Here is a 24,313-nt window from a genome sequence, read left to right as displayed (position 1 = left end):
CCAATCAGAAACCACCACCTGACCTGGACGTGTGTTACGTTCATGTCTAATCGGAACTATGGACCATACTGCAGAGCTCTGATACTAGAGGTAATATTAAAGTGTATTCCATGAAATATCACACTGTTTACTGTAATATGTTATGTTTAGATAAAGTATGAGATCTTGTTTTCACAGTTCTGACGTTAAATTCAGAATTCACTTTTTTTGGCAAAATTTCGCTGGGTACCAGTCAGGTACCAGTCAGGTCAGGAAGGCTGCCACCAAGGCTTTACCTCCAAATTTTCATGGTGGCCACTGGCAGAATTGCAGTTTCATTTTCTAATCATGCTTTTCTGTGTTTTCCTTGTTTTTTTCTGTTTTGCAAGTTAACTGGCAGCACGTTTTTATTTTTAACTGATGTATGATTTCATATATAACTGTTATTATTGATGCATTAAAGTGCTGAAAGGATGTGAACTAACCCTTTAATGTTTCAGCTGTGAGGGTCAATCAGTCTGTCTGAGCTGATCAGGTTTCATTTTCATGTTCTAAGATTAGAAAATCTTGACGTCACACTGAATCTGGAGCGGACTTCATGTCAGGACGACTCTCTGAGCCGAGGTAAGAACTTGTCGAGTCACTGATCTGTGACTCTGCTCAATACTGGAATCATCAGCAGGTTTTTCTGAGCGACAGAGCAACAGAGAGCAGGAGGATACTGAAACAGAAACATAAAGAAGAAAAGGTATGAGTCAGACTGAACTGTTTGATGTTATTGATGTTTTCACAGAATAAAGGTAATAGCTTCTTATATGTTTAGTTCAGACCTGAGCCCTCAGTGTAACAGAAATATTATAGTATTTGTAGTATTTGTCTGTGTTTCAATGCTTTTTTGAGGCCTGGGGAACTCAGGAGGAGTTCATGAAGCAGCTGACTGATATCAGATATGACTCTCTGTGCAGAACACACAGTCTGATGTCACCATGTTGTTGTTTCTGGAACACTGTTCTGTATTTAGCTGCAGGACTGTTAGTGTAACTGAGAGAAGCAGAAACAGACGTCCTCTAAACACACGTCTGACATCATGAGGTCGACACAGCGAAGAAAAACTGAAAAGAACCAAAAAACAAAATGTGAATTTGGCGTAAAAATGTTGCTGTTTCCATAACATTTCTAAAGCAAAATTCTTCTTCTTGCTGCTGATGTTGCTGATGAAGCTGGTCAACACCATGAGATGCTGGTCACCAGCATCCCAGCACCAGCATGGGAAGTTCTGGCAGGGAACACCTGTGCCTGAGTCCTGATCAATCAGCATCTTGATTTGCCACACCTGTCACCTGTGGATGGCTTATCTTATTGGGTTTTAACAAATGTGTGCTCAACATCTAAAGAAGTGATTATTTTGTGTACATAGAAAAGAAAAAGAAAACTAACTAAGTGTTGCATTTATATTTTTGTATATTTAGTGCAGTATTTTCAGTTTGTTTCGGATGCCCTCAAATGAGCCCAAAATCTTGCAGGTTTGAACATTATGTTGAATAAACTTGGTGTTCTGTGACGACCTCACCGACTCTGTGCCCCTTATTGGATCTTCACAGCCAAATTCACTCCTCCTCATACTCTGCAATATGAAATAAGTTGTTGACCAGCATCCCATGTTGGTCGCCAGCATGGGATGCTGGTCACTAGCCTACCAGCACCAAAACACAACATATGCTGTTCTTGCTGGTCACCAGCTATGCTGGTCTATGCTGGTTTCTCCAGCAGGGACATCCAAATATGTGAAAAAAGGTTCTTGGAGGCCATTTTGATTTAATGTGTAACACACTGTAGTTCTGAAGACTTAGGTGATGAAAGTACTTCAGCTTTTGAGTTTTTAATTGAACTTGATTTGTTTTTGTGTCTTGCAGTGTTACAGAAAACTACAGCCTCCATCTTTGATCTGGTCCTGGAAAAAACAAGAAGATGGGTAATTCCAACAGCCAGGAGGAACGGGCGAGGAGTGAAAAGCAAGAGCTGGATCGTATGGTGAGGAAGCTGAGCCAGGGTCCAGATCTGAGAGTCAACAAGACCATCAGGATGTTCACCAGTCTGAATTCTTCATACAACCTGACACAACACTACGAGAGGAGCAAAATGGGAGCGGGAGGCCACGCTGCAGGCTGGATGAAGAGCCTGGCGGAGAAGCTGGGTGCCTTGACTCCAGCTCCTGAACTGGCGGGCCTTGGAGCGCTGGCCATCGCCATCATCATCGACAACAACTCCTCCAGTCCACCTGTGGTGAGCACGAAGGAGGCTCTGAGGTGTGTGTTTGCTGAGGAGAAGGCCTCCGAGGTCTGGGATCTCATCGACGAGTGTCTGAAGAGATGCGTGATGCACATTAAGAACAAAGACAAGCTGGTGGGCGAAATTGAACGGATCGAGGTCCAGCTGAGCGCCGCCATCACCAGGCTGAAGAACATGGGGCACATGACGTCTGAGGCTCTGAAGGCCTGGGTGAACGGGGCAGCCTTCCACATCCAGATGCTGATTCACCTGGTGAGACTGGGAGGGCTTCAAAGCTGTGATCCTGTGGAGAGACTCATCTCTGCTTACCTGAACGACCTGGACCTGCTGTTTGAGAAGCACAGGGAGGTGATAAGAGGGAAGTGTGGTTGTGAATTGGCGCTGACTACATTTTGGGGGGAAGATGTCTATCAGACAGCTTTTGTCGATGAAGAATCTAAGTGGCATTGCATTCCTTTGGAATTGTCACTCCGATGGAGCAGATATTTTGAGGTTTATTATGACCACAGGTACGTCAGGCAGAGGCGTGACATTCAGCAGGACTTCACTCAGGTAAAAGAGAACCTGCAGCAGCTGGTTCATCAGAGAGGCTCCTTTAGTATTAACTAACGTGTCAGAACTTATAGTGACAGTGTGTTCTGCAGTGTAACTGCCTAAACAATGATGTCATCATCCATCACAATGTTCGTCATACCACAGTTCAGCAGACGTCACCCAACTCTAATTTAAAACTCATAAAGTGATAAAACAGAGTATTTAACAAGCAGCTGACACACAGATCATATCCACATGCTTTCATCATCGATAGAGGTTTAATTAATGAGCTGATGAAGATGAATCATCACAATCATCCATCCATCCATTTTCATCCGCTTATCCAGGGCCAGGTCACGGAGGAGCAGGGACACCCAGACTTCCCTCTCCCCGGACGCTTCCTCCAGCTCTTCTGGGAGGATCCCAAGGCGCTCCCAGGCCAGCTGGGTGACATAGTCACTCCAGCATGTCCTGGGTCTTCCTCGCGGCGGGACATGCCAGGAACACCTCCCGAGGAAGGCGTCCCAGGGGCATCCGAAACAGATGCCCGAGCCACCTCAACTGGCTCCTCTCGATGTGGAGGAGCAGCGGCTCTACTCCGAGCTCCTCCCGGGTGACAGAGCTCCTCACCCTATCTCTAAGGGAGCGCCCTGCCACCCTGCGGAGGAAACTCATTTCAGCCGCTTGTATCCGGGATCTTATTCTTTCGGTCATGACCCAAAGTTCATGACCATAGGTGAGGGTAGGAACGTAGATTGACCGGTAAATCGAGAGCTTCGCCTTTCGACTCAGCTCTCTCTTCACCACGACAGACCGGTATAACGACCGCATTACTGTGGCCGCCGCACCGATCCGCCTGTCAATCTCACGCTCCATCCTTCCCTCACTCGTGAACAAGACCCCAAGATACTTAAACTCCTCCACCTGAGGCAGTAGCTCTCCCCCAACCTGGAGGGGACAAGCCACCTTTTTCCGGTCAAGAACCATGGCCTCGGTGCTGATTCTCATCCCAGCCGCTTCACACTCGGCTGCAAACCGTCCCAGGACATGCTGGAGGTCCCGGCCCGAAGGAGCCAACAAGACCACATCATCCGCGAAAAGCAGAGATGAAATCCTGTGGCTCCTGAACCAGATCCCCTCCGGCCCGTGGCTGCGCCTAGAAATTCTGTCCATAGAAATAATGAACAGAACCGGTGACAAAGGGCAGCCCTGCTGGAGTCCAACACGTACCGGGAACAGGTCTGACTTACTGCCGGCAATGCGAACCAAGCTCCTGCTCCGCTAGTACAGGGACCGTACGGCCCTTAACAGGGGGCCTCCGACCCCGTACTCCCGGAGCACCTCCCACAGAATGCCACGAGGGACACGGTCGAATGCCTTCTCCAAGTCCACAAAACACATGTGGACTGGTTGGGCAAACTCCCATGAGCCCTCGAGCACCCTGCGGAGGGTATGGAGCTGGTCCAGTGTTCCGCGGCCCGGACGAAAACCGCATTGTTCCTCCTGGATCCGAGGTTTGACAATCAGCCGAATTCTCCTCTCCAGTACCCTGGAATAGACTTTCCCAGGGAGGCTGAGGAGTGTGATCCCCCGATAGTTGGAACACACCCTCCGGTCCCCGTTTTTAAATAGGGGGACCACCACCCCGGTCTGCCAGCCCAGAGGCACTGTCCCCGACTGCCACGCAATGTTGCAGAGATGTGTCAACCAAGACAGCCCCACAACATCCAGAGACTTGAGGTACTCAGGGCGGATCTCATCCAACCCCAGTCCCCGGTTGGTGCACTCTCCAGTACCCCTCCCAGGGACTCCAAGAAGGCCGGGTACTCTACACTGCTGTTCGGCCCATAAGCCGAAACAACAGTGAAAGAGCTATCCCCAACCCGAAGGCGCAGGGAAACGACCCTCTCATTCACTGGGGTAAACTCCAACACATGGCGGCTGAGCCGAGGAGCTATAAGCAAGCCCACACCAGCTCGCCGCCCCAACCCCAGGCCTGGCTCCAGGGTGGGGCCCCAGTAACGCCAATCCGGGCGACATACGTGTCCTTGATATTATCTCTGTCATTAGGGGTTTTTGAACCGATCTTAGTCTGACCTGTCACCTCGGACCTGTTTGCCTTGGGAGACCCTACCAGGGGCATTAAGCCCCGGACTACATAGCTCCTAAGATCATTCAGGTGCTCAAACCCCTCCACCACGATAAGGTGCCGGTTCAAGGAGGAGAGATCACAATCATTAAGTCAATAATTAATCTTAGACACTGAGCTGGGCTATGTAAGCTAACAGTTCCTTTAAGAGCAGGATATCGGAGGCTAACAGATGGGTAGAAACTTGCAGTTCTGCTAGCAAACACTAACTTTGTTGTCCAATTGAAAACAGAATTGTCTTTAAATGAATGAAACTTGATTCACACTCTGTCAATCATCTTGTCCATGTGTCTGAGAAATGTGGTCCTCAGTGGTGTGCAGGTGTCATGAAAACTCAAAGCCAGTTTTTCTTTTATTTGAGATGCCTGAAAGTGTGTTGTGTTGCAGAGATATCTATTAAAGTTAGCATGCTAACTAGCTATCCTGTCTCAGTCCAATGCTCTTGTGTTAGCAGGGTAAACACCGACACTCCCTCAATGATCTGAGCTGCTAGTCTGGACTGCTAGCTGCACAGAAAACTGAGCTATCTAGGTAAGGGTAGCTGCAGTTAGCAGCAATTAGTGGTTATTGTAATATTGCACCTTTAAGATATTTACAGGTTAATTTTCCAACATAAAATCCATCTATAATTTCCCACTGTTTAATTAATGTTTAAGTCACGTGACCGTGATGTCGTCTGTTTGTAGCCTAACATTAGCTTCTTACTGCTACACATTTAATTTACATCAGAGAGTGGTGTTCATCTCTGGAGATTATCTGGATCAACAGAACCTGGAGGGATCAGAAATTTCTGATTATTTTCTGTAATAATCCAGAATCCAGTTCAGTAATCCCACAGAGGAACCGGAGAGATGTTAACTTCAGTTACCTACAGAAACTCCTGGAGAGCTGCAAGCTGCAAGCTGCATTTCCAGAAGGTCCTCACTGCAGCGACACAAGGTCCTGCCAGTACTCCAGATCAGTTAACACCAGCAGCTGTGATGCAAAGCTCGCCAGCTAAATTCACAATCTGAGGAACATCAAGCAGGTTAACACCGAGCTGCTATCCTGCAAGGGAAAGGAGCGACCAGTTTCCTCCTCTGCCGACTTTCATCAAACCTTGCACAGCGCGAACAGCATTCAACACTGGAATCCCAACCTTCTCCTGCAACCACCAGCACCTTTTCTTCAAAGACTGGTAATGTTGAACTGGGCTTAGATTGCATAGCATAGCGGCACAGGACTTTAAACTCTGGTTGATGTGTTCAGTGTATGTGTGTGTTCACTGCTTGTGTGTTATTGTGATCTCAGGTCAGATTATTGGTAGTTTGCTTTCCTAGTCGAATGCTACTTCACACAGACTCAGGTTCTCTGCATGCAACTAACCATCTCCTCTAACACACACACACACACAGACACACACACACACACACACACACACACACACACACACACACACACACACACACACACACACACACACACACAGCTGTATATAGTACATGTTAGTTGGATTGTGTGCTTTCATCTTTGTGTTGACTAAACCTTCTTGCTCTCTATTTAGTATTGTACAACAGTGAATGTTGCCAACCTCAACACTGTCAAGAACTCCAAAATCCAAATTTAACCTAAATCTCCCTTTTAATGTTGCATTAAACACGACTTAATTGTGCCTTGTGTAATGCAAGACCCAACATGAATGGTGCCCCGTGTGAGGCAGTGAACTGTTGGCAACGAATGACAACAGTTCACTGCCTCACACGGGGCAGCATTATGTGCAAACCTGCAATATTCATTTCAGCATAATTTTGAAAGTGCTAAAATTTGAGATTTACATCTTGAACCTTTTAGCTAAAAGTCTTTACACTTAACCCCACTAGTGTACTACAAGAGTAGATGTTGATTTGTACTTTGTACAAACAATTGCAATGTGATGAGAATTGATTTATCAATCAAATTTATAGGTCATTTGATTAACCAAAATCTTTTAGGTTATTAACTGCCACTTTTAGCCATTTGCTATTTCCGCTATTGATTCAAGTTTAAAGTGCTCTGTAGAAATTGTGAGAGTTTCAGTTCAGCATTTGAACCTCGAGAGTGAATGTTGCCGACCTCAACACTATCAAGAACTCCAAAATCCTTCAACCATTACTGCTTTTATGGTGACTTTGATTGTAGTTATTAAATTAATTATTAATCAGAGTTATAAACAGTTTGGTACCTTTGTATGAGACCGATTTGTTAAATTTGCCATGTTTGCCCTTCTTCAGGTTTGGTGCTCCGAGGTGATCTAATGTAAATTGGATCATATTATTTATCATAATTAACTATTATCCCTAATAATCATGAATTATTATTGATAGCCAAATTTAACCTAATTCTTCCTTTTAAAGTTGCATGTATGTCATCCTGCAGTTCTTCATTTTTCCTTTTCTTGTAGTAGCCTCATGAAATGAGAGTGACTGACAACCAGGAATATAAAGTCCAGAGTGTTCAGGGAGTGTTTAAGTCCTCCTGAAGCTGTGGAATGTGACTCACCTGCTCAGTGATAATAAACTAGGTGGTTCACAGGAGCTCACAATTCATCACAGTCCACAAAGTCAAAATACATCAAATCAGATGAATATAGACAACAACTTCCACAAGATATTTCAGTTTAATGACACAAATCTTAAGGTTCAGTTTGTACCACAGTAATTACTGAATCCATTATTCTGTGTCACATTTTTGTTTGTAAAACTGATCCTGACTAACTGAGGCGTTTCCCTCAGTCACAGGAAACACACCACAGCTCGGTGGGCTGAGGGGTGAAGATAAACATACTTCCTTATCTGTAGCTGCTGAAATTCCAGCAAGACACATAATAAGAAGTCACATAACACAAACTGAGCTGAGTTCACTTTCTTCTCAAACTTAACTGAACACGACTTTACTTCACCAGAACTTCCAGCAGCAGGTGAGAAACTTCTTATTTTTCTATTTTCACTTCTCATGCTGAATATTTTCATGTTAATATCTTCACCTGTAAAAAGCTGAAGGTGAAGTGAATATCTGTCTCAACACACTTCTGTTTCTAATGAACGAGTCCTCCAGTCAACATTATTTTACTTTCTCCCTGGTTTCATAAACTTTAAACAAAAGAAAAAGAAGAGGAGGAAGAATCTAGAGGTAAACAGATCAGGAGACAAAATGGCCTTAATGAATTACTTTGCCGGGGTAAGTTGTAAGAGTTCCTGCATGTCAGCGAGTCTCGGCCGTGTTGCATGCTGTCCGGAGACGGCCAAGAAACGTAATGGTTATAATGCAGAGAGGAAACAGCTGATCAGTCATTTGAGCTGAATGTTTACTATGTCAGAGTTTATGACATCAAATCTGTTTCCATCAAACATTTTGCACATTGACTCTGATTCACAAAAGCCAAAACCACCTGAGGTGAACATAGAAACTTTTGCCATTTCCATAATATTTCTAAGGTGATGATCTTCAAAATGCTTCATGGAAACACGACTAGTGTGACGTTAATGACAAGTGTGTCTCTGTTAAGCTGTCAGTGTGAGCAGCAGATATTTGTGAACACACTGATCCAACTATTGAACCAGTAACTATCACCAGACTCCCTTAAGAAATCGTGCAATTTTAGAAGTTATTGATTGAGGAAAAACATAACAAACTTTGTTACAGCAAAATCTAACTCATTGTGTCCTTGTTGTAAATTCAGCATTAAATGTTTCAGCTGAAGTTGTTTGTCTCCTTGTAGAAAGTGTCAGTTTGTGGCAGCATGTCTGTACCAGCCTGTCTGCTTCTGTGTCTAAAGTGCTAAAGTCTTACCTGCCAACACTGATCAGCTGTTTGAACACACTGTTTACACTGATTTCACCATTTACACTCCATTTATGAAAGAAGAAACATGTTATTGATCTGAACATGTCACATGTTACAAAGACACTAAACAGGAACAATATAGGCGACTTCTTTGTCCCCGTGGAGAAAGTCCCCAGACTCCCTTAACAAATGTGTCAGTTTAGTGAGTTGTTGAGTTGGAGACACTTTATAAACTCTGTGAAACTCTGTCTCTGACTCATTCTGCATTATTTGGACCTTCTTGTTCATTCAGCAGCTGTTCTACATGAACTTCTTTCTGTTTTTGTGTATAAAACATCATGAGCCTGTTTGTCTCTGTGAGATTTATTTACTTATAGAACAGGAAGTGACATCAGCTCACAGGTGGTCTCTCAGATGCAGGTTAATGTATCTGTGAAGTGACGACTGAGAGCTGATCACTGATCGATCACTCAGGACAGATTGTTATGTTCTGTGTGAGCTTTGCCTGTATTTGCCTTGTCTCCCCCTTACTGGCATTTAAGGGAAATTCATTATTTTTCTGTTTAAGTCCAGCCTTTGTTCTGATAGGTGGATTAGGTCACATGACGCTGCCGGTCATAGTGTAGACAGTCTGATCAGGAAAATGCTGTTTGTGCCTTGGAAAAGGATCACCTGTGAGTTACATTCACCTTTTCTGTCAATTCTGTATTTGCACAGGTGTTGATATAGTGTATTTTGATACGTAAATACATAAATGTTTAGTTATTTGCATGTAACTAACGTTAAATTAAAGGTGAACTACAACTATCTATGTTATTTACAAGTTATGTACAGCTATTTACATTATCATCATCAGTATTTGATGCTATATTTTTCTGCATCGTTTCAGTTGTGTCATGAGATTGAACACGACAGTAAAGACCATTCAGCTTTACTCCAGCTTCTGACTTTCTCTTGGGACTTGTTCGCTATATGTCAGTTTGTGTACACGCACACACACTGAGGACAGAGTACAGATGGTGACACCAGCAGTGAACCATGATGTTCCAGGATCGTCACCAACACGGTGACATCACAACAGAATGACTCGATAGAGCCTCCACCAACATTTCAACAACGAAGCCCTCGCTGTACGTTTCACCTGGATTTATGAAATTTGGGAAACATCCAAATATGTGGAAAAAAAAAGTTATTGGTGGCCATTTTTAATTTAATGTGCAACACGCTGTAGTTTCTGCTGTTTACAGGTGTTGAACTTTAACAGACTTATGTGACAAAAGTACTTTACCTTCAGAGTTTTTTTTTAACTTGATTTGTTTTTGTGTCTTGCAGTGTTACAGAAAACTACAGCCACCATCTTTGATCTGGTCCTGGAAAAAACAAGAAGATGGGTAATTCCAACAGCCAGGAGGAACGGGTGAGGAGGGAAAAGGAAGAGCTGGATGGTATGGTGAGGAAGCTGAGCCAGGGTCCAGATCTGAGAGTCAACAAGTCCATCAGGATGTTCACCAGTCTGAACTCCTCATACAACCTGACACAACACTACGAGAGGAGGAAAATGGGAGCGGGAGGCCACGCTGCAGACTGGACCAAGAGCCTGGTGGAGAAACTGGGTGCCTTGACTCCAGCTCCTGAACTGGCGGGCCTCGGAGCGCTGGCCATCGCCATCATCATCGACAGCAACTCCTCCAGTCCATCTGTGGTGAGCACAAAGGAGGCTCTGAGGTGTGTGTTTGCAGAGGAGAAGGCCTCCGAGGTCTGGGATCTCATCGACGAGTGTCTGAAGAGATGCGTGATGCACATTAAGAACAAAGACAAGCTGGTGGGTGAAATTGAACGGATCGAGGTCCAGCTGAGCGCCGCCATCACCAGGCTGAAGAACATGGGGCACATGACGTCTGAGGCTCTGAAGGCCTGGGTGAACGGGGCAGCCTTCCACATCCAGATGCTGATTCACCTGGTGAGACTGGGAGGGCTTCAAAGCTGTGATCCTGTGGAGAGACTCATCTCTGCTTACCTGAGCGACCTGGACCTGCTGTTTGAGAAGCACAGGGAGGTGATAAGAGGGAAGTGTGGTTGTGAATTGGCGTTGACTACATTTTGGGGGGAAGATGTCTATCAGTCAGCTTTTGTTGATGAAGATTCTAAGTGGCATTGCATTCCTTTGGAATCGTCACTCCAGTGGAGCAGCTATTTTGAGGTTTATTGTGACCACAGGTACGTCAGGCAGAGGCGTGACATTCAGCAGGACTTCACTCAGGTAAAAGAGAACCTGCAGCAGCTGGTTCATCAGAGAGGCTCCTTTAGTATTAACTAACGTGTCAGAACTTATAGTGACAGTGTGTTCTGCAGTGTAACTGCCTAAACAATGATGTCATCATCCATCACAATGTTCGTCATACCACAGTTCAGCAGATGTCACCCAACTCTAATTTAAAACTTATAAAGTGATAAAACAGAGTATTTAACAAGCAGCTGACACACAGATCATATCCACATGCTTTCATCATCATTAGAGGTTTAATTTATGAGCTGGTGAAGATGAATCATCACAATCATTAAGTCAGTAATTAATCTTAGACACTGAGCTGGGCTATGTAAGCTAACTGTTCCTTTAGCAGCAGGATGTCAGAGGCTAACAGATGAGTGTTTGTAGTCATGGTCACAGTTCTGCTAGCTAACGCTAATTTTGTTGTCCAATTCAAAGCAGAATTGTCTATAAATTAATAATATTTGATGCATACTCAAGTAATGTTTGTCGTCAATCTTGTCCATGTGTCTGAGGATTAGAATTAGAAATACTTTAATAATCTAATCTATTATTATCTAATCAGGGAGAAATACACCGGGAAGTGTGGTCCTCAGTGGTCCTGTGTGGTCCTTAGCATGCTAACTAGCTATCCTGTCTCAGTCCAAGGCTCTTGTGTTAGCAGGGAAAACACCGACACTCCCTCGATGATCTGAGCTGCTAGTCTGGACTGCTAGCTGCACAGCAAACTGAGCTATCTAGCTAACGTAGCTGCAGGTAGAAGCAATTAGTAGTTATTGTAATATTGCACCTTTAAAATTTTTACAAGTTTTGTTCTCCAACACAAAATCATCCTTAAATGTCCCACAGTTTAATCTGAAGCTCTTCATGTGCTAACAACAGTTAGCGGTTGCTAACAAGTGTCTGAATGAGACTACAGAGGCTGTCGGGGACATTAAACGTCCTCACAGCAACACGGAGACTCATCTACTCACTAGTCCGTCTTTACAGGCCACTTTAGTTCCACACTGTTCGAACTCTGACTTTACAACTTGGACACTGATCAGTTTATAGAAAACCTGGATAGTAATTGTGCAGTAAGACTCTTAGTGGTGGAGACTGTTACAGCTCCCGCCATCATTTTGTGTAGCGTGTGTGTGTGTGTGTGTGTGTGTGTGTGTGTGTGTGTGTGTGTTCATTTCATGCAGAGTGAGCGCTCCTGTCGTAAACAAAGATCGTGTGGCTCCTGCGCCTCATTGGCTGGTGTGGCAGCGAGTGATTCGGCCAATACAGGAAGCGGGAACTACAAAAGCCGGTGATGTTGGACGACGGGGTGCATCGCTGCTGTGATCTGCCAAGATGAGAAATTCTGAAATTGCGCTGTGAAACGTTTGTTGGTGTGAGTGCTGGAGTGTTTGTGAGTTTGCTCTGGGTAAAACCAGAGCAGGTGTGTTTGTGTTTAGGGGTGAGCTGCCTTTTTCTTTATTTCTGTTTCCTCCTGTTTTTTGAGTAGGTTATGGAGTTGGGATCAGCACTGTCTTTTTGTTTCTTTTCTTTTCCGTGAGTATTAGGAAGTTTCAGACTCCAGTGTTTTGTTTGTTGTTTTAGGCCCGGGTTCACCCTGAAGCCACGATTCATCACTTGTATATTCCACATTTATCACTTTACTTAGTTGCACCTTTTCTGTTTGATGTATTATCATAATAAATTTGATTTTTCTCTTAATTTACACTGTGTTGGGTGTTGGTTAATCATGTTGGGCTTGGCTCCCTAGACCGAGAACATCGAGACGTTTCAGTCATGTGACCGTGATGTCGTCTGTCTGTAGCCTGACATTAGCTTCTTACTGCTACACAGTTAATGTAGCTTCACACATCACAGAGTGGAGTTCATCTGTGGAGATTATCTGGATCAACAGAACCTGGACGGATTAGATTATTTTCTGTAATAATCCCACAGAGGAACCAGAGAGATGCTAAACTGGTTATCCTGCAGCTCCAGAGTGTTCGGGGAGTGTACCTGTGTTTGAATCCTCATGAAGCTGTGGTATGTGACTGACCTGCTAAGTGTTAATAAACGAGGTGGTTCACAGGAGCTCACAGGTATTTTATCACAGTCCAAAAAGTCAAAATATATCAAATCAGATGAATTTTATAGATAACAACTTCTACAAGATCTTTCGGTTTAATGACACAAACTTTGAGGTCTAATTTGTAACACAGTTAATTACTGAATTAATTATTCTGTGGAACATTATTGTTTGTAAAACTGATCCTGACTAACGGAGTCGTTTCCCTCAGTCACAGGAAACACACCACAGCTCAGTGGGCTGGAGGTGGAGCAGGAATTGTTTATCTGTAGCTGCTTCCTTCCAGGAAGTCACATGAATTACAGGAAGTGAGCTGCAGAACAAAGTCCAGACAGGAAGAAGTTCTGCAGCAGTCGGTCAGACGAACCAGAGCTGAGTTCACTTTCTTCTTACTCTGAATTGAACACGACTTTATTTCACCAGAACTTCCAGCAGCAGGTGAGAAACTTTGTCTTATTTTTCTATTTTCACTTCTCATGTTGAAGATTTTCGTGTTAATATCTTCACCTGTAAAAAGCTGAAGGTGAAGTGAATTTCTGTCTCAACACACTTCTGTATGTTTAATGCACATGAGGACAAAGTTCAAGTTCATGAAGACTCTTCATGAAAAGTCTAAGATCCTTCCTGCAGATCTGCTCAGTCCTGTTTCTAATGAACGAGTCCTCCAGTCAACATTATTTTACTTCTCTGTGGTTTCATAACTTTAAACATCATGTCAATGTGTTTAATGTCAGGTTGGGGGTTTAAAGGGGAAACTATGGAAAGGGGAGGTGGACCCAAACGCAGTTACACATGAAGGCAAGGATCAGCTTTATTAAAAAGCTGATTACAAAAACCAAAAGCAGACAAAACAGGGCAAAAGGCAAAGTAGCAAAATAAAAAAACAACAAGACAAAGTAGCAACAAAAGAAAACAGCAAGACAAAGTACAAATCAAAAATCAAAGTTCAACTCAAACAAAGAAAACTCAAAACCAAAACAGGACAGGAGTTCGAACAGGAGCATGAACCGCCAAAGACAAACAGAAAACAATAACCAGACAAGGAGTGAGGGGAACACAGAGACTAAATACACAGACACTGATTACAAGACGAGGAACAGGTGAGGAGAGAGGAGGAAGGAAGCCAGGTGAGATAACGAGGGGAGGAGCACAGAGGAACAGACCAGGAGGGAACAAGACAACAGACAGAGGGAGCCAGAGGGGAGAACACAGGAGAAACTTAAAGGACACATGAGGGCATGAAAACTCAAAACATAGGACACAACAGGACATAGATATAAGGACATGAATCAGATACCAAAAACCAAAAACCAGATACAAGAACAAACAGAAACAGGAGTCATGACATTTAAATCTCCATTAATAACACATACGTGTGATGGATCCGCATCATTACACAACATCATTACCATCTTGTAATCAGAACCTGCTAAAAACAGTAGAAACTTTGGGACTTTCGCTTGTATTTCATTCTCTAATTCTTCTTCTGATTCTTTTTTTTACAGACTTGATCACATGTCTCAAGCCTCCATCATGGCTGCAGCGGACCAGCTGCTGGAGCTGATGTTCTCCTGGATCGAGGAGGGAGTTCACTGTGCGGAGCTGCTGGAGAAACTGGCCAACAAGCTCGAGTCGGTCAGGAAGAAATGCTGCTTGGCAGAATTGGTTGGCATCATAGCGCAGGTGTTGGCAGCTGTGTGTAAGATCCTGGCTAACATCCTGATCCTTTTACAACCTGCCAGTCAAGCTGCTCCAGTTCTAGTAGCCATAGAAAAAGCACTTCGATGTGTAAGTTGCTTCATTACGGCCACTGCTGAGGTTGTTCAGCACAGTTCGTTCTACTTCATCCTGAGAGAGGCGGAGGAGACAGTAGAGAAGATCAACACGTGTACAGAAACAATCCACAGACAGCTCAAGCAGCTGAGGTTGCAGGTGAAGAAGAAGTTTCTCTCTGTAGGTTCAGATGATGTCGACCGACACGTCGTGATGGAAATAGTGAGAGCCGTGGCGAGACGCAGTGGACTGAAGCTGGAAGATGATGTCAGCGCAGGGTTTTACTTTAATGCAGATCAGAAAACCGTAAACATCAAGCAGAGCTGCGAGGAGCTTTATTCTGCAGCAGCTGCAGCAAAAGAGAAAGCTGTTAATATTTACCAGTTTTACTCATCGATTACTGGAGAAACAGGATTCACAGCCAGCGACGCACGACGTGAGGTCAGATTCTTTAACTACATACACGTATTGTTTGATAACTGAAATCTAATCTACATATCATGTAATCACACAAACTACACTGAAGGCACGAGACTTTACTTCAACCTCTATCAGAAAAACTAAATCAAGTATTGATCCGTCTGTCATCATCTTCATCAGGCGGTGACAGGAGGCTGTGAACTGATCATGGCTGGTCGTCAGGGGATCAACAAATGGTACGAGATGTACAAAGTGTCTGAAGTGAGCCAATCACTGACGGATGCTGCGGACGCCATTCGAGAGATGTGTCGGACGCAGAGGAAGCAGTTTGACGTCATCAGGTGTGTGAAGTGAAGTGATGATGTCAGTTCACATCACATTTCACCGATAACGACCTCAAACGTGATGAGAAATAATAAGACGCAGTGTGACGGAGCAGTAAATGTGCAGTAAAATGTTTGTTAGCAGCGACTGATGTTTGGGTGTCTTGAAGGATGTTAACTGTCTGCTGACTCGTTGTTCACAGGAGGAACCTGGAGAAGATGGACAGAGGACGGAGACAGACGCAGAGGAGAAAGTCTGCTGCGTATTTGATTGTGGCAGCAATACTTTTCTGTTTGTGTTTGACTTATTACTTTAAATTAATATGGTAAGATTAAGATTTGAGGATAACGGATCAGTTCTCAGAGGTTCTGCAGTGCAGAGCAACAAGGCCCGGTCCGTTAAAACACAGTCTTGATTTTATTCCTTGTATTCAGGATGATGAAGATAGAGAGTTCCAGTTGTGATTATCACGTTGTGGTCGTCTCTGAGATAATGAAGGTTTATGGACGGAGAGAAATGGATAAAGAACAGAGGAAGAAAGAGAAGAGATGACAGAAATGTTCCACCGTGACTTTTTAAAGACAATAAAATGTTAAGAAAAACCATTTATTGAACATAATGCAGTGTGAGGGACAGATGTGCAGATATACAGTTTGTACTTGGTGCTGTTAACATGTATCCCAGAAGAATTTACTCACAGACACCAACTAAAGACAGATAATAAATAATATCTGTGATGTGTTCAGTGCATCAGTAGCTACAGTGATGTATTAATGTCAGATATAAGCAGTAACACGTCACAGGATCAACTTCATAAACCTCTTCAATCCAGCAAACGTTTCATGTTCGAGCTCCGACATTCAAAACGTCAGAAAGTTTTAACAAAGGCTCGTTATTTTCTGTGTGTTTGATCAGTTTCAGGACAAATTAACTGTAAATACTGATGAATTATTTGTAATTCAACAGCGTGTTCATTAACTAATAAACACTGATTGTTGCCACCAACAACTTTTAAAGACACTTAAGTTGAGTTTTCTGCAAATAAATTGATTATCAGGAAGTAAAAAATGATCAGTAACATATTTGTTTTAATTAAAAATAAGAATCTTCTCTTAGAATGTTGTTTAAATAGAATTTAAAAAAGAACTTTTATGATAATTGATTAGGAAAATAAATATATTAATCAACTAATAATCAAAATATTGATAAGCTGCCATCCCGATCAGTAATATAAAGACATCTTCCAGTAACTCTCTCACAGAGTTTACATTAAAAAAAATTACAACTAACAGACAGAATCTGTTCTGGAGCCTGTGTGTTGCTTGTTTTAACTAGAACTTAATCAATATATAATCATATTTATATTTTAATATATTGACGTGGTATCAGTGCATTTCCTATGAGAGGACAAAGATGGAGAAGAGGACCGGTGTGATGGACAGCAGCAGAGACAGGGACACCAGGCTGGTGGTTCCGGAGGTCGACCCGTCTCCCTGGAACTGGACGAAGCCGGGCCGGTTGGTGGTGATCTGGCTGTTGATCCAGTCCTGGTACTGGGACACGCGGGCGTAGACTCCCGGGAACCCGGCCTCAGCACAGCCCCGTCCAAAACTCACCACGCCAGCCAGAACCCACGTCGTGTTGCTTTTACTCACCATCGGGCCGCCGGAGTCGCCCTGCGGGTCACACGGGTCGTTACAGAACCAGCAAACAGTAACTGAGGACTTTTACTCAAGTCGTCCACAGGAGTATCATTTTTATACCACTTTATGCTCTAATCCACAATTCAGAGGGATATATTGCACTCTATTACTATTACTCTATTTATTTATTCAGTCACGTTACTTCACAGATTGAGATTATAAATACAAAGTATAATTAATTAAGTTATTGATTATGAATATTACAGGTGACGACGAGGTTTAAGTTTGTGGATAATCACCATGATGGAATCTAACTAAGTACATTTACAAGTATCTTTTTTACACTTGGGTATTTTTACGTTCAGTGTTGTAAAAAGTAAAGATTCCTTGTTACAGTCGTGCTCTTGTAAAAGTGAAGACAGTGAAGAAATGTAACTAAGTATATTTACTCAAGTACAGAAGTAAAATGTGAAGGTATTTGTACTTTACTTGAGTATTTTCATCTTCTGCTACTTCTTACTTCCACTCTGCTACATTCTGGGGTCATAACACTTTTTACTCCACTACATTTACTTCATGACGTGAGTTACTAGTTACTTCAGTAGCACATCTTCAAATCATGTATTTAATGGCCTCACCTGGCAGGAGTCCCTTCCTCCCTGGTCCAGGCCGGCACAGATCATGTTGCTGGTGATCGATCCGTACGCAGCGTCACACTGAGTGTTGGACACGACGGGAACGCTCACCTCCTGCAGCGTCTGAGGGAAGGGAAGCGGAACTGCAGAGGAACGAGACGTCAGTGTGGAACCAGCTGACAGCTGCATTACTGCCTCAGCAGGTGTTACAGGAGCATCTGATGTTTAATCACCTGACGTCAGGCTGTGGGACTCCTGAGCTGAAGAGCTTAAACGTTCACAGTCCGACCAGTTTAAGAATCATTAGAACTGTAATAACGGTCTTGCTGTTTGAGGCACACCTCTCTGAGTCCGGGGTAAATGCAGAGAGAGAAGCGCTACAGTAGATCTTCCGTGAGGGCGTTAGGGCTCCTCGAAATGATGAAATGATTCTGATAACTTCACTGTACAGAGAACAATGTGATGTTTGTGCTGCTGAAACTGTGAAGAGTTCATGATTGTTGACTTAATGTGCCGAGCCTCAGAATGACTCATCACTTCCTGGAGCTCATGAGAGGACAGACGTCATGACAGACATTTCTATACTGAAACCCCTGCTGTGACATCACTGACTGGAGCAACAGGTTTGATGCTGTGCCCACAGTCCTATTCATCTGTCATCTCTCTGTTATTCTTTCGGTCACGCCCTCGGGCTCAGGTGAGGGTTCAGGGTTCAGGTGAGGGTTCAGGTGAGGGCTCAGGTGAGGGTTCAGGTGAGGGCTCAGGTGAGGGTTCAGGTGAGGGTTTGGCCCGACTGATAAATCAAAACTTTTTCCTCCCTGCTCCACGGCTGCCGGCAGACTTGATGTCACGAACATCACAGTGTAATAAAAAGCATCCTGCATTCAAGTTTGACTTCAGGATGAGCACAAAGTGTTACCAACAGTAGAAGTACTCATTGGGATTACTTCTCCCACTGCTGTGTCTCCCATTTTGAGGTTTTAATGTTTTTTTTCAACATGGATGGTATTTCTTATTTTTTCTATGGTGACTGGCTCGGATGGTTACTCTGACATTATGGGATCGATAAGAACAGCCACCAAACATCACTCTCGCTTTAATCATAGGAAAAAACAAAAAAACAAAAGAAAACTCTCCAAAATCATCTTTGTTTTGCACGTATTCCTCCAATCAGCAACTCTGGTTATGTCAAAGTTTTCCTTTAATTCACAGAGTTACATGTGAGTTAAGGACCAAACCAGAGCTGGAACAGTGGAAAAATGAACCAGGAGCGTTTAAATTTCTCCTTAAACAGAAAGTTCTGTGTCAGTGGGAATCTGTAGCGCCTGTTGTTGTTCCTATTAGTCACTAAAACATGGGTCTCGTGTTGTAGTTGCTCAGAAAACACAACAACAAATAACAATAAATGTAAAAGTGACTAAAATAAATCTCACCGTCAGTTCGGATGGCTCCCCATCCGGTGACCCAGGAGGTCGTCCCGGCGTTGAAGACGCTGCCTGCCGACGCCAGACACACCGGCCTGATGTAGTTGGTGAACTCAACAGGTGAGGACAGCTGCAGCAGACATATGTCGTTGTCGTTCGGTCTGACATTGTAGTTCGGATGGTTGATGATCCTGATCACTGTCCGGGACTGCTCGTTCAAGTTCAGGAACTGTTGGTTCTCACGTCCGAGGTAAACGGTGAGGTCGAACGTGAGGGTGCTGAGAAACAGAAGAAGACAACTTGTTTAAACATGTGACAGACACACAAACACATACTGGACCAACATAAAATACAGATTTGTCTGTTTAAACCTTTTTCTTCTATCCTCTTTTAAAAGAATAAAGTAAATCGTGTTGTTTGTGTGTCTCTTTGAAATTACAAAAAGTCCTGATTCAGTCTCAGGATCTTCATCTGGAGCTGTTGTTGCACTTTAGCCAAAAATATTATAAGAATATGGAAAGTGAAATCCATCGTGGTTAATCCAAGAATGTAGAAATGAACAGGAAAGTTGTTAAGTAGTTCTAGTACATCAGCACAGATTTTAGACACATTTGTTTACGCTTGTTAGTGAAACACGTGGTTGAATGCTAACGTTAGCTGCCGATGTCCCTCCAGATTTTTGCGATTTACCATCTTTTTACTCGCTGTTCAATCAGGAAGCACCACGTTCAGGCTGATAACATCCCAGTGTTTGAGCTTCCTGCTCTGACAGTGACAATATCCAAAATGGCCGCCAGGTGTCTTTGATCTATACTCTCGTTTGTCAGGTGAAGTGCTGAGACATGTGGCGGGATCACAGCTCACCTGGGGAAGCAGTGAGCAGCAGTCAGGACCCACTGGTTGTTGATCAGGGAGCCTCCACAGAAGTGGCTGCCGCTCCTGTGCAGACTGACCTGCCAGGGCCAGGCGCCGGCAGGAGCATCCTGACCGCCCACGATCCGCGTGTTGAGCGGTGCGATGCCACAAACTGGAGGGAAACAGGCAGAATTCATGACTCTGCTGCAGGTCGATGATATGAATGTGTTAGCATTGAACTCAGTGTTGATAGATCTCAGAGGGCAACGTTGTTATTTTGTGACAGTGCTCTCAGGTCAGTTTGACGTTCAGTGAAACACTTTTTTTTTCTTTCTTAGTTTCAACGAGCTGTTCAGATGATATTAATCTCATATCTGCGCGTTATGCACAGACTTATAGCCAGGGAGTGATTAGCTTAGCATAAAGACTGGGATGTGGGAACAGCTGGTTCACTTCATCACATGTTGATATGACGAGAAAAAGGATTCTTGTCAACAAGTTAATAAGTTGTAATAATGTGAATATATCTCGTCACGCCTGTCTGGTTTTAGACGTGTTGTTCGGTGCAGTTCTGAGCGTTTGGACCGGGCCAGGCTAACTGTTCCTCAGTGTCTGTATGCTAAGCTAAGCTAATCACCTCCTGACTCCAGCTCAGTAATTAACACGCAGACATGAGATTGATTACAGCCGGCTGTTATCAGAGCTGTAGCTGTAATCAAGCTAAATTTTATGATACAAATTTGGTGCGTTTGCTTTTTCTAGCGTTAGCATGTTAGCACGTTAGCATGATGTTAAGTTAGTTTTGGAGGTATTCTGTCACAACATGTCAGACCGGCGGATGCTGGAGGAGAAGTCAGGGGATCATCACAGTGACTGTCAACCTGAGGGAACATGATCAGTGTCTCAAACAGATTCATGATTTATTAAACCTCTGTTGGTCTAAAATTAAATATTTCACTCTCCGGTTTTATAACTTCAAACCTGGATTAATGTTTAGAGGCAGTTTTGAACCTGGACAATTTGTGTTTTGTGTCACCGAATGTTTTCTTTGCAAAAGAGAAATTAATCGTAGAAATGAAACTCAACTCACCATCTAGCTGTGCGTTGGTTCCTGTGGGAGAGACACAGAATGATCGTTCTGTTAGTCAGGAAACCCTCAACTTGTTTGTTGCACAGTGATTTTGAAATGTCTTCGTTCATTCGACTAAAACTAAACCATCTGGTTTGTCACGTACTCGTGATAAACGTGGCATGAAGTCAAACCACAGACAGAAACAATGAGCAGATAAATAACGAGAAGAAATGTGATCATGATCACGATCACTGTCAAATCTTTCTATTCAGATCCAACGTTCACATTATTTACCTCAACATTTTACAAAGAAATGTCTGTCAGCAGAGAGCTGAAGCCCCGCCCCCTTCCTGTCCCCCTCATGGACCTTATTGATCAAAGCTTTGTAGTGAAGAGAGATGATAAAGTACTGATCCGGTCTGAAGTGGGTCATGAATCTCACACATGATGTTTGTCAGTTTTTTGTAATTTTGTGTTAAAGCTCAGTGAACTACATCATCTCATCAACACGGCACCAGAACCAACATGGAACCAGCTGGGTCAGAGGAGGTTCTGGTTCAGTTCTGTGAGCTGCTGATACCCAGGAGCAGCTGTACAGTGTTGAAGTCAGGAGACGTCATCCGTGACGTCAGTGATGTATTTTCAGTCTGATGTTTTTGATTACAAACTGACAAACATCGTGTGTGATTGATGACGCAGTTCAACAGGATCAGTATTTTATCTGTCACCCTTCATTCTACCAGACAAAGGTTTGATCAATAAGGTCCATGAGGGGAACAGGAAAGGGGCGGGGCTTCAGCTCTGTGTAGTAATAAGATCCAGACCAATAAGTAACTAAGTACTAAAGATATTTGACTGTTGAGTGTCAACAGACCGACCAGATATTCTCCAGAATAACTCTGGACTCTGGACTGACGTAAAGTCGTTTTCTGTGTAAAATCTTAATTTGTAACATCACTGAAATAGAAACGCTCAAATAAAGTACGTCAAGGCCGAGACGGTCAGGAGCTTCTTCTGTCCTCACATCGTCCTCAACACCACAAAAAACACACTTTCAATTTAAAAAAAAACGTTTGCTGAAGCACGTTGAAGAAACTCATTTATGTTATTAGATATACTGTATTCAAGGGACACGCTGTAATTCTGTAGAGAAGAAATCCAAATATCTGGTAAAGCTCAGAGGAGAATAAGGTGAGGAGGTGGCAGGGTCCGCCACATATAAACACAGTACAATAGCGTAAATTGTGTCGTCCTTTAAGGTCGGCTTGTTTGGACGTATATAAAGAGAAATTAGCCAATGAAAATCTGAACATTTCTTCATGAAATCTACAAAATGCTTCTTTAAATCACAAAGAAAAGAAATGACATATTTCTTTGTTAACTAAATAAATTCTGACTGAAATCACCTGAGCTCAGGTGTGTGACTCAGTGGGACGTCAGTATGTGAACAGTCAACACACACAGAGTCAAACTGGATCTTCTGGATTTTCATGCTGAGTGAAATATCTTTGTGATGTGAGCACAGACTGAAGTTTCTGTCAGTCTTACCTAACATCACCTGTGGGAACAAGTGAAATGATAAATGTCCTTCGGCTCTTTTTTAATCGGCCACATGAGACTGCGTAGGCGGGAAAACTGACGGAAATACTTGAACATATCCTGATACATGAGTATAAATGAAGAGTCAACACGAAAACAGAAGAGTCGATCTGTTCTAGTCACATTTCTTTACAAAATGATATAAAATATATATAATATAATCAATAAATTAATCAGATTATCACACCATTACTCTGCTGAAACTATTTTTTAACAGCACTCACCTGAAAGCGTGAAGGACACGAGCACACAGACAAACAGCTGGAGCTCCATGATGTGATCTCTGGACTGTGGCTGCTCGTAAATGTAGAGGCTGAGCAGCTTGAACAGGAAGCTGTCTGTCTGCTGTACCTGTCTGCTGTACCTGTCTGCTGTACCTGTCTGCTGTACCTGTCTGCTGTGTACCTGTCTGCTGTACCTGTCTGCTGTACCTGTCTGCTGTACCTGTCTGTTGTGTACCTGTCTGCTGTACCTGTCTGCTGTGTACCTGTCTGTTGTGTATCTGTCTGCTGTCTACCTGTCTGTTGTGTACCTGTCTGTTGTGTACCTGTCTGCCGTCTACCTGTCTGCCGTCTACCTGTCTGCTGTCTACCTGTCTGTTGTGTACCTGTCTGCTGTCTACCTGTCTGCCGTCTACCTGTCTGCCGTCTACCTGTCTGCCGTCTACCTGTCTGCTGTCTACCTGTCTGCTGTGATCCTGCCCACCTGCCAGGTGCATTGTTCTGCTGACGCGCTCCGTCCGAGGCAACACACCTCACAACCACACGCCTTCCTTTATAAACCAAATATAGCTCCAGGACAAGACATTTTGTTTTGCCCTGAGTGTGTCCTTGTACCTGCTGCTGGTTCTCTTCAGTTTACAGGAAGCCGGTTCCTCTGGTTCTGAGTATGGATCAGAACATGTTGTGGAAATCATTTCTACAAGCAGACAACAGTCACAGTCAAGAACCTGGACAGCAGATGTAAAAGAGCAAGCTTACAAAGTCACATATGCAAATGTGACTCTGAAGATAACATCTTTGGGCATTGAAAATGTAAATTCAGTGGTTATCATCTCTCCCCACGCCGATGGAGAGGCGGAACTGAAGTCCTTAATCAGACTCGTTCTGGCCCTTCGCCTGCTACTAAGCACAAAAATACTCTTGTTTTATTAAAAAGTTTTAGACCAGGTTGTTTAAGCAGGAGGATTTTTGTCCTTCTCTTTTTAAAACGATCCTGTTTCAACTATGAAAAGTAACAAAGCAAAGACAAAATAAAAAATGTGCTATTTTAGACATTTTACAATTCAGATAAGGATAAAGTCCAGCCCCTTTACTTTGTCTAAAATCTGGCCCGCCTTTCTATGTAAATCACTCAGTTTTTTAAGCTTTTTGGTAAAACATATATTGATCAGAAGTTGCAGGAAACTGTTTAAGTGAGAAAATACATCCATTTTCTTTTGCATGTAAAACAGTGTGCAGGAGTTTGACTTGATTGCTC

General features: G+C 43.4%; 3 protein-coding genes across 10 annotated transcripts; 2 read left to right on the top strand and 1 right to left on the bottom strand.

Moving 5' to 3' along the window:
- Nucleotides 1-38: 38 nt before the first annotated feature.
- Nucleotides 39-11,983, top strand: LOC119013562. Of its 8 annotated transcripts, XM_037088231.1 has the most exons (5): nucleotides 590-727; nucleotides 1,893-2,777; nucleotides 5,406-5,482; nucleotides 5,767-7,886; nucleotides 8,072-8,733. In XM_037088231.1, exons 2-3 carry the CDS (start codon nucleotides 1,948-1,950, stop codon nucleotides 5,434-5,436), a joined length of 861 nt encoding a protein of 286 aa, XP_036944126.1. In that variant the 5' UTR covers nucleotides 590-727; nucleotides 1,893-1,947; the 3' UTR covers nucleotides 5,437-5,482; nucleotides 5,767-7,886; nucleotides 8,072-8,733. The 8 variants fall into 8 exon arrangements, with proteins under 8 accessions (XP_036944124.1, XP_036944126.1, XP_036944123.1 ...); XM_037088227.1 differs by lacking the exons at nucleotides 590-727; nucleotides 1,893-2,777; nucleotides 5,406-5,482; nucleotides 8,072-8,733 and adding exons at nucleotides 9,341-9,426; nucleotides 9,642-9,882; nucleotides 10,085-11,983 and having other exon boundaries at nucleotides 6,715-7,886; XM_037088225.1 differs by lacking the exons at nucleotides 590-727; nucleotides 1,893-2,777; nucleotides 5,406-5,482; nucleotides 8,072-8,733 and adding exons at nucleotides 9,326-9,426; nucleotides 9,642-9,882; nucleotides 10,085-11,983 and having other exon boundaries at nucleotides 6,715-7,886.
- A 1,338-nt stretch (nucleotides 11,984-13,321) lies between these two features.
- LOC119013561 lies at nucleotides 13,322-16,351 on the top strand. Its single transcript, XM_037088222.1, has 4 exons — nucleotides 13,322-13,527; nucleotides 14,595-15,303; nucleotides 15,463-15,623; nucleotides 15,809-16,351. The coding sequence occupies exons 2-4, from the start codon at nucleotides 14,605-14,607 to the stop codon at nucleotides 15,933-15,935; spliced, it is 987 nt and encodes a 328-aa protein (XP_036944117.1). The 5' UTR covers nucleotides 13,322-13,527; nucleotides 14,595-14,604; the 3' UTR covers nucleotides 15,936-16,351.
- LOC119013563 (mast cell tryptase-like) lies at nucleotides 16,194-23,218 on the bottom strand. Its single transcript, XM_037088232.1, has 6 exons — nucleotides 23,059-23,218; nucleotides 21,254-21,274; nucleotides 20,173-20,335; nucleotides 19,318-19,586; nucleotides 17,888-18,027; nucleotides 16,194-17,282 (listed from the first exon to the last, which is right to left on the bottom strand). The coding sequence occupies exons 1-6, from the start codon at nucleotides 23,105-23,107 to the stop codon at nucleotides 17,004-17,006; spliced, it is 921 nt and encodes a 306-aa protein (XP_036944127.1). The 5' UTR covers nucleotides 23,108-23,218; the 3' UTR covers nucleotides 16,194-17,003.
- Nucleotides 23,219-24,313: the final 1,095 nt, after the last annotated feature.

The sequence above is a fragment of the Acanthopagrus latus genome, chromosome 23, assembly GCF_904848185.1.
Source record: "Acanthopagrus latus isolate v.2019 chromosome 23, fAcaLat1.1, whole genome shotgun sequence".
Classification (NCBI taxonomy): Eukaryota; Metazoa; Chordata; class Actinopteri; order Spariformes; family Sparidae; genus Acanthopagrus; species Acanthopagrus latus.
This window is presented reverse-complemented; position numbering and strand designations above follow the sequence as displayed.

Bases quoted from the DNA above. Each gene is read 5' to 3' on its own strand.
- LOC119013561 (XM_037088222.1), top strand. From the start codon at position 14,605: ATGTCTCAAGCCTCCATCATGGCTGCAGCGGACCAGCTGCTGGAGCTG. The intron at 15,304-15,462 runs GTCAGATTCTTT...CATCTTCATCAG, and splicing joins CCAGCGACGCACGACGTGAG to GCGGTGACAGGAGGCTGTGA. The intron at 15,624-15,808 runs GTGTGTGAAGTG...CGTTGTTCACAG, and splicing joins AAGCAGTTTGACGTCATCAG to GAGGAACCTGGAGAAGATGG.
- LOC119013563 (XM_037088232.1), bottom strand. From the start codon at position 23,107: ATGGAGCTCCAGCTGTTTGTCTGTGTGCTCGTGTCCTTCACGCTTTCA. The intron at 21,275-23,058 runs GTGAGTGCTGTT...TCTCTCCCACAG, and splicing joins CGTGTCCTTCACGCTTTCAG to GAACCAACGCACAGCTAGAT. The intron at 19,587-20,172 runs GTGAGCTGTGAT...TCTGTTTCTCAG, and splicing joins GCTGCTCACTGCTTCCCCAG to CACCCTCACGTTCGACCTCA.
- LOC119013562 (XM_037088223.1), top strand. From the start codon at position 10,140: ATGGGTAATTCCAACAGCCAGGAGGAACGGGTGAGGAGGGAAAAGGAA.